We start from the raw sequence: 8,600 nt of genomic DNA, 5'->3' as shown, positions 1-8,600 counted from the left end.
TCAAACTGAAAGCAGCTCTTTAAAGACATGAACTGGATGATTTGGACATGTGTGTATGTTGTAACTGTCCTCTAAGCTGCTGGCTTCTCCTCTCTGTGATTATCACCTCTTAGTGTTAATGATCTGGTTTTTCTTTATGAAAAAGCATTTTGAAGTTGGATTCTCTGTGTAAAGGAATGACACGGTACATGATTATTATTATTGATAGTTGTGCTACAACAGATTTAAGCTGTGTAATAAGTAGTTTGAGCGTGATTAAATGTCGTCATTCGGAGATGAAGTCATGGGTGTATGAACTCATTTGACCAACCTCATATTACATAAACAAAACCGACAGAAAACACTCAGCTCCTACTAAACGAATGAGCTGTCAATCACAGAGAGCATTGCATCACTCTGCCCTGTACTCGCCTCTGATTGGCCAATCCCTTACTTCGCTCCCTCCTACTCGCCTCTGATTGGCTGAGCCTTTACATTGCCGTACATGGTAAAAGAGATTTCGCAATCCTCTCCTCTCCATGTTCTAAACAAAAACACTCAGAGCTCACACAGACGGAATAAAACTCCAACTTTCTACGACAACTTTTTCTACTTTGACGGATGGTTGAGTCCGCAGCTGCTCCGTGAAGGTAAACTGTGTTTTTAACTCGATAATGGTCGGAAAAAGAGAGCTAATAGTTAGGTAGCGGCTGTTTAGCACCAGGAGCTAACTAGCTGGCTAGCTGCCCGGCTAAACGGGTAGTGTACGGCTCGTCAGAAGAAAGTCAAAATGTACATTCGTTTGTGTTGAAAGCCAAATTAGACACATATCAGCGTTTGTATTTAGAGAGCAGATCCCCAATGCTGAGACACAGCGGAGTGAACCGTCTCTTTGCTGCTTCGAGTGAACTAAAAGTTGTTAAAAGTGCTCGGAAATTCAACATTCACGGACTTGAAAGGACTCGGACGGGTTTGTCAGCCGTGTCGGGATGTTTGTCGTGTTTGTACTTGTGTCAAACCTTATTTAAGTCACCTGAACACTGAGATTTCTGCTTAGCCCCGCATGACTCCGGAGTTCCCCTCTTTCGGCACAAAGACAGCCGATGATGATGCAACAGCAGGCAACCGCCGGAGCTCTGCTGGTTTTCACCCGGAGCGCTTTTCCCTGCGCACAGCGGACTGGCTGCATGGCAACGCGCCGACCAATCAGAGCAGCGCCGCTAATTGGCGTACAGAATAATAATCCGACCAATTATCATGTCAGATGTGCTGCTGTTCAGAGATAGCAGGGTGGAGGTGGTGGGTGTTGGGGGTGGTGAAGCTCCTGATTGATGGTTTGAGGTCAGCTGAGAGTCTGCAGCCTGACGAGGTGGAAAAAGGAAGATTCCATCGAGCTCCTTCAGGTGTGGGAGCACAGAGAGATGGAGGGGCTCTGGATGTGATGGAGGTTAGTTAGCGATCTCAGATTAAATGATTTCTGGAGCTGCTGGGATGAGTTCATGATGACGGGGAGCAAAAGATCAATTCATGTCTTCAGCTGTGAGGATGTGAAGTGACTGAATGTCTCTGACTGCTGGTCCCACCTGAGCTCGGACAAACTGGGACGGACGTTTGCACTAATTCTGTAATTTTGTGTTTACCACAAATCATCACCTTCATAACTCTGACAGTGTTTGCAAAAGGAGAAAGTACTGAATAAACGAAATGAGCTCCAAAGAAATGGTTCAGTCTTTAGTTATCCTGCAGCAGAACGACTCGTATCGTGTTACTTCGTCTATCCGCAGTACTTCAAACGCTCATACGACCGTGACAAAGTGACAAAAACATTCACCAATCAGAAAAAGGTTCAGGGGATCACGGGTTCTCCCGGTTCACGGCTCATTGGTCCTGACCTGTCGTCATCACACCGGTGTCAGAGTTGTGGTCGGGGCGGCTGAAGATCACCCGTTCTCCATTTTCCCCATCGTCAAATGGGCCTCCATCAGGCTGCGTCCAGGCCTGGTCCAGTCGTGTTCGCTGGAGGCCGCTGAACCTGGTTCTGGTGTCTGTGACAGGCCCAACGTGGGCTGAGTGCACGCCAGGAGGTCTGCCTTATTTCTTCTGGTGTATGAAGTGGCCGTATCTTACGATTCTGCATCTTCATAAACCATGAGTCAGCTCTCTCATCAGCGTCCAGGTGCTGCGTCACTTCCTCCTCCTCTCATCAGGTGGAGGAGTGCAGCGGCAGCAGCTGGCTGTGTGATCAGATGGTTGGCGCTCCGAGTTACAAAATGTCGTCATTGTCTCCAAAAATGGTCGGAGTGTGACTAAATGTCATTGGTCTGATGTGATGATCGAAACTGGTGAGATGACGTAAATTTGTCTTGTCCCTCTCTAATGTCAAAGGTCACGTAGGACGGATTTAAGGTCACACTGGATGTTTACATCAGCAGACATAAAGCGGCCATGTTTGAAGCTGAAGAGTTTTTCTGTTGTTTGGTCCATAGAATGTCGAGATGTCCGTCTCTAACAGGACGTCCTCAGACGTCTGGCTTTGTCCACTAGCAGATGTTCAGGTGACTGTGGTGGAAACAGGGAATTTGATCTTTTTCTGATTGTGTGTTCAATCAATCGATTCATCCAGGATATGTAGAGCAGGCTGATCAATAATGAAAGGAACCGTTAGCGTCTGTCTTCTAATCGACCTGAAAGTGTGACTTACGTGTCCTCCTCCTCTTCTAGGCTCCGCGAGACGAAGAACCTGAACCTCTGCTTCCTGTCAGCGTCCCGTCTCTACACCTGAGGAGACTCAGAGATCAGCACCTGCAGGCAGCACATCCAAATGAGCCGGCCGTCGCAGCCGAAACTAACCACAGCTGACCACAACGGCGTGAGCGTCATCCAGAGCCAGGCCCACGCCACCGCCGCCGCCGCCGCCTCCGCTTCCTCGTCTCTACCAGCGGCAGTAGCCGGACTGCAGCAGGTCCCCCAGCTCGTCCCCGCGAACCCCTCAGCTGGAGGCGGTAAGGCCCTCCCCCCCAGCAAGATGAAGAAGCCCCAGGCAGACAAGGACAGCGAGGAGTACCGCCAGCGCCGCGAACGCAACAACCTGGCGGTGAAGAAGAGCCGCATGCGCAGCAAGCAGAAGGCGATGGACACGCAGCAGCGCGTCAACGAGCTGAAGGAGGAGAATGAGCGTCTGGAGGCCAAGATCAAGCTGCTGAGCAAAGAGCTGAGCGTGCTCAAAGACCTCTTCCTGGAGCACGCCCACAACCTGGCCGACAATGTCCAGCCGCCCGCCGGCGCCGAGGGCTCCAGCCCCGCCCCCAACAACCCCTCCACCAACGGGCAGTGAGGGGCGGGGCCACACCTTTCAGGACCTCAGGAGCGTTTGCTCTCTTCCGCGTCTGTCACTTCTCACTCTGGAAACACGGCCTCAGATCTCCTTCAGCCTTTTCTTCAGCTGATTCCTTACTTCCTGTTTAATCTCTTCACCCCAAACGTCCATCAGACGTCCCACAATCCTCCAGGAAAACCTGAAAAGTTAATTTATTTTGGAGCGCTGGAGGAAGTTCATCTAAAGATTCAAACAGCTCCGTTTGTCCTGGAAGGTTTTGGACTTTGTCATCGTGGAAGAAGCCAGAAGGACTGAACGCTCTCGTGCTATTGATTGATTGATTGATTGATTGATTGGAGGAGATGTGAGCTCCTACAAACTAAGACAATGTCCAATCAGGATTCATGCTGAGTGAATCGGAGAAACTGGACCAGCAGACGTCTGTGGGACCTCCTGTCTCTGCTTCCTGGCGACTTCTTTAAAACGGCCACGAACTCAGCCGCCGCCGCCGCCGCAGGATGAACATGTTAATATTCAGATTCCCTTTTTTAGGATGTGTATTTTCTTCTGTTATTCTACAAAGAATTTTTAAAAAGTCAAGTTAATGAGCGGATTTTTAAGCTGTCAGTCACTACGTTATCTCAGCCCGTCACTCACCTGAGTTTAAGCCTATGAACACGTGAGGGGGGCGTGACCACAGCTCACCTCCACGCTTTTAATGTCTGAATGCTCGGTCGAGTCTTTGGACTCCTGGACATCCTGACGTATCTGTGGCTGATGTATCTGCAGGTGAGCTCACCTGTTGGTCCACCAAGCAAACGAAGTGACTTCCAGAAGGTTCTTTGTTTTGTCTTTTAGTGATGACGTCTGAAAAAAGAGGACAACAGGAAATGTCTCTAAAGTTTAGGACAAACAGGCTGTTCAGAAAAGTTCACAGCCAGTAACATCATGATCTTCTACAAATGAAACTTATCAATGAAACCAGCAGGTGAGAGCTCAGGTGAGAGCTCAGCCGTCCAATGAAAAGCAGTCTGAGCTGCAGGTGGAACCAACGTGCAGCTTCATGTTGCAGAGGACGGTTGTAGCGGCTGCGCTGGGATGTAAAAATGATTCTTTCTCATTATTGGGATCAATAACAAAGTGATCACTTCTGATATTTGTAACGATCAATCAGTTCGAGCGCCAGACGTCCGTCTTCAGCACCTGAAACACAAACTGACAAGAATCCAACTTTTTGATTGATAAATGACTGAGATGATAAATCAGTCGTCAGACTTACTGACCGATCCCTTTGTTATTGATCGATTGATCTTTGATCAGCTCTGCTTCCGTGACACTGGCCACAGATATGACAGCGACGCCCAGGTTGTGTTAAAAAATAGAGCTATGTGCAGTAATCTGTGGTCCCCTGACCCCGCCCAGCCCCCGCCCCTCGCCTCACCTGGCGGCGCGTCCCGGTCCAGACAGGTGTGTTTGTGGTGCCTCAGGTGTATCAGACGCTCCAGGCGAGCCGCGGCTTGAACTAAATCCACATTTAAACCGGCCCGGGTTGGCAGCCGTCTGCTAATGAGGTCGTAGCGGATGGGGACAGGTCTCCACCTGAGCGCGCCGCTCGCCGCGGAGGAGGGCGGGGCCGCGGTCCATCGTTGTCAGACTTTATAATTATGTGAGCTTTGTGCGGGCGTGGAGCGTTCCCACAGGATTTGTCTGTCAGGAGCGTCGCCTCCCTGCAGGAGTGTGGTCGTCTGAGTGCTGCAGCTCCTGAGCCGCTCAGCCCAGCGTTCCACCAGCGTTCCCACAGCGTTCCACCAGCGTTCCACCAGCGTTCCACCAGCGTTCCCGCATCAGGTTCTGCACTGCAGACCGGCTCTGATCATGGATGAAGTGTCTCTCCTCGGGCTGGTATCAACATTTAAGAGTGAAATCAGCTGATGTTTGTTTCATTCACTCGGTTTAGGTTGTGGGAACATCTGGGGAACGCTGTGGGAACATCTGGGGAACGCTGTGGGAACATCTGGGGAACGCTGTGGGAACATGGTGGGAACATCGGCGCCCTCACAGCCTTCATCTTTGTCTCTTTTCTATTGTTGGTTTTTCTACTTTGATTCCAAAAAGCAGCATGTGTATAATGAACCCTTTGCATGGGGGGGTGGGGGGGTGGGGTGGGGTGGGGGTGTAAAGATGCTCTGAGAGGTGACTTAGGAACCACGGTCCGTGTTGTCGTGCTGTCCGCTGTAGACGATGTGTGTTGGGATGTTGCTCGTGCTGGCTTTGGTCTGAATGTTGCTGGGCAGCATTTCTGCCGTCACTCAGCTTTTTTATATCAGAGGATTCTGGGAAACGTGCATTGTAAATTAAAATTCAGTAGAAAAGTTCAAACTGTGTTCTGGCTTTTTATTCCAAAGGTGTTGAAACAGATCTGAGATCTGCTGGGGATGGTTGGGTCTCTCCTGAGGAGGAGTGTGGACACACTCAGGGGTGTGTTCAGCAGGTTGAAGACAAACATCAGAACCACAGAACATGAATGTTCTTATGTTTTCCTAAGAAATAAACATCTGATTTGTTGCCAAAATCTAAGCTTTGCTCATTAACGTGTCAGAGTTCAGAGGTCTCTGCACTGTGTGGATGTAGAAGTAATCCTCCGTCAGTCCTGACCGAGGAGCTCCTCCATGACATGAGACACGCCGGCGTCCTTCACGGTGAGTTTAGGACAGCAGGTAGACGGACAAATCACCTGGAGCAGCAGAGGAAGGAGACACGTCCACAAAGGTGAGAGGAGCCCAAAAGAGATGCTGAGTGTCAGATGTTCCACCTGTCGCCTGGCGGCCTTACCTGTCAGGTAATACAACAATTTGTGTACTTATGATTCAACATATGTTCGTTTTTAAGGTACTTATACTTCAATTTATATTTACTCTTCTGTTTTTTCTGTATATCTTTGGGTTGAGGTTTTCTCTGTTCTTTACTTCAAATCCTGTGTGACATCACTGAATTCATTGACGTGATTTTACCTGAAAATGCAGGTGGCAGGTGTCAGTCGCTCATTGGTTATTCAAAGTGTCAGTCATCTGCAAGCATGGCTGTGATTGGCTCAACTGTCACAGAAGAAGAGAACGAGGCCTTCCTGTTCATCTCAGGCCGTCATTGGCTGCCCTGGTTTCTAGGTTTCATATGGCACATCGTGATTGGTCAAGAGAGGCATCATTCGAAACCTGAGCCTCCACAGGTAATAGAGTCAAGATGGCGCCAGTTTATTTTCATAGAAGAAGAAACACGAGCTGCTAGTGTGAAAGAAAACATGTTTCTGTGGATCATTGTCTCGTTTTGGACTGAATGTCTTCACTGCAGGGAACCCTCTGGACATTTGTGGACGTTTTGGACCGTTTTCATCATCGATCTGTGGATCAATGAGAGAAGTCAGCGGTGAGTTTCCCCAGTTTTAAAAAAGGTTGGTGTTTGGTTTGAATCGATGGATTCACATGAACTCTCATTGGTTCATCTGTGTTGATGGACGGGAAGAAAAATGAAGGAAATCGTCCCGCAGTGGACCAATGATGGTCTCAAGTGGCCACCAGAACCTTGTCAAGGGTTCTGGAAGCTCTTCAAGGACACCTGGAACCTCCTCCAGGACCCAGACAAACAGCAGGAAGCCAAACTGATTGCTCATGCATCACATTTCAGCGTGTTCCTGCAGACGTTGTCCAATCAGTGTTACACTTTCTTTCTCCTTTTCCGCGACATAAATGACGACAAGGTGAAGCTCGTCATTGTCTGAGGAGAAGACAAACGGAGGAGGAAGATGTTTAAAGCACAGGACGAGAGGTGGTCGTCATGGTAACAGCTGAAATGATCCGAGAGCAAACAGAAAGCAGCCGGACAGCAAACACAGTGCCACGCTACAGCAAACAGCAGCAGCTCCACTGCAGCAGGCGGCCAATCAGAGGCCGCCTGCTGAGCCCGGCCGTGTCAGAGGTCAGTCAGCTTCAGTCCCGACATCTGGACTTTGTCAGGGGAGCTGATCACACGCCGGCGGCCAATTAAACGAAGCAGCGATCACGAACAGCTGAGCGTCCATTTGGTGACGAGCGGTTTTCTGGACTTGTGCTCACGGAGGACATTATGACTGAGCCGTGTGTTTGCCTCACAGTATCTTAACCCCCGGAAACCCCCTGAAACCCCCTGAAGCTTCCGCCGTCTGAGCTATCAGAAACACACTTTTCAGTTGCACACACTCAGAGAAAGGTTTGACCCTCTGGGCTTCCGTCTACATCACTGCTTACGGCTCATACTGTCACATGTCTTTTGAACGTAAGGGATGGTGGACTGCGTTTCACTGCAGGGAGATCCACAGGACGGAGGTGTAACATGACTCAGCAGAAAGTTAGAAAGCTCCAGGATCAGCTGACGGACGTCCGACATGTTGACAGAGAGAGTATTCCCGTCTCAACAGAAAATTTAAAACTACAAGCTTTGATCAGCTAAAACCACATTTTGGCTTTTCCATTAGGGCTGCACGGCGGCGCAGCAGGTAGTGGCCGTGCCTCACAGCAAGAAGGTCGCTGGTTCGATTCCCGGGTTGGGCCCTTCTGTGTGAAGTTTGCATGTTGTTCCCGTGCATGCGTGGCTTCTCTCCGGCTTCCTCCCACAGAAACATGCTCATTAGGCTGATTGGTGACTCTAAATTGCCCCTAGGTGTGAGTGTGAGTGTGAATGGTGTGTGTATGTGCCCTGCGATCGGCTGGTGACCGGTCCAGGGTGTACCCCGCCTCTCGCCCATTGACAGCCGAGATAGGCTCCGGCCCCCCCGCGACCCCTAAAGGGATAAGTGGCATAGAAAATGGATGGATGGATGGCTTTTCCATTAGCATTTATTAGCATTAGCGTTAGCATTGAGGAGAACTGGAATCATGGTCTCATGAGGTGAGACGGAGCAGACACCGCCTGCAGGTGAAACCACGTCATTCCAGACGCTCCACCATGCTGTGTTTTGATTGGACGATAGAGCAGCTGGAGGCTGAGGGAGCTGAGAGACAGACAGGAAGTGAGACAGCACTGAGAGACGGACCAACGTGAGACGTGATGATGAGCTGAATCTGAAGCGTTTAAAGAGGTTTTCACTCATCGCTAACAGCAAAGACAGATAATTAAATCTGTCCATCGTCCATCATGTTCTTCTTTCTATTGTCCTTTCATCGTTTCCTTCTTTCCTCTTTCCTCTGTCCTCTCTCCTTGTCTCCTTGATGTCTTCTTTCATTTACGTCTCGTCTCTTTTAAACTTTGTTTCATCACATTAGTCAAAGCTTTT

At 49.6% G+C, this 8,600-nt stretch overlaps 1 protein-coding gene across 1 annotated transcript; it reads left to right on the top strand.

The window, feature by feature from the left end:
* The first annotated feature begins 496 nt into the window (after positions 1 to 496).
* Positions 497 to 5,672, top strand: cebpg (CCAAT enhancer binding protein gamma). Its single transcript, XM_070973467.1, has 2 exons — positions 497 to 629; positions 2,701 to 5,672. Exon 2 carries the CDS (start codon positions 2,801 to 2,803, stop codon positions 3,311 to 3,313), a length of 513 nt encoding a protein of 170 aa, XP_070829568.1. The 5' UTR covers positions 497 to 629; positions 2,701 to 2,800; the 3' UTR covers positions 3,314 to 5,672.
* Positions 5,673 to 8,600: the final 2,928 nt, after the last annotated feature.

Source organism: Chaetodon trifascialis, chromosome 1 (genome assembly GCF_039877785.1).
Source record: "Chaetodon trifascialis isolate fChaTrf1 chromosome 1, fChaTrf1.hap1, whole genome shotgun sequence".
In the NCBI taxonomy this organism is placed as follows: domain Eukaryota; kingdom Metazoa; phylum Chordata; class Actinopteri; order Chaetodontiformes; family Chaetodontidae; genus Chaetodon; species Chaetodon trifascialis.
The sequence above is the reverse complement of the archived record's forward strand: the minus strand, read 5'-3'. Positions and strand labels throughout refer to the sequence as shown.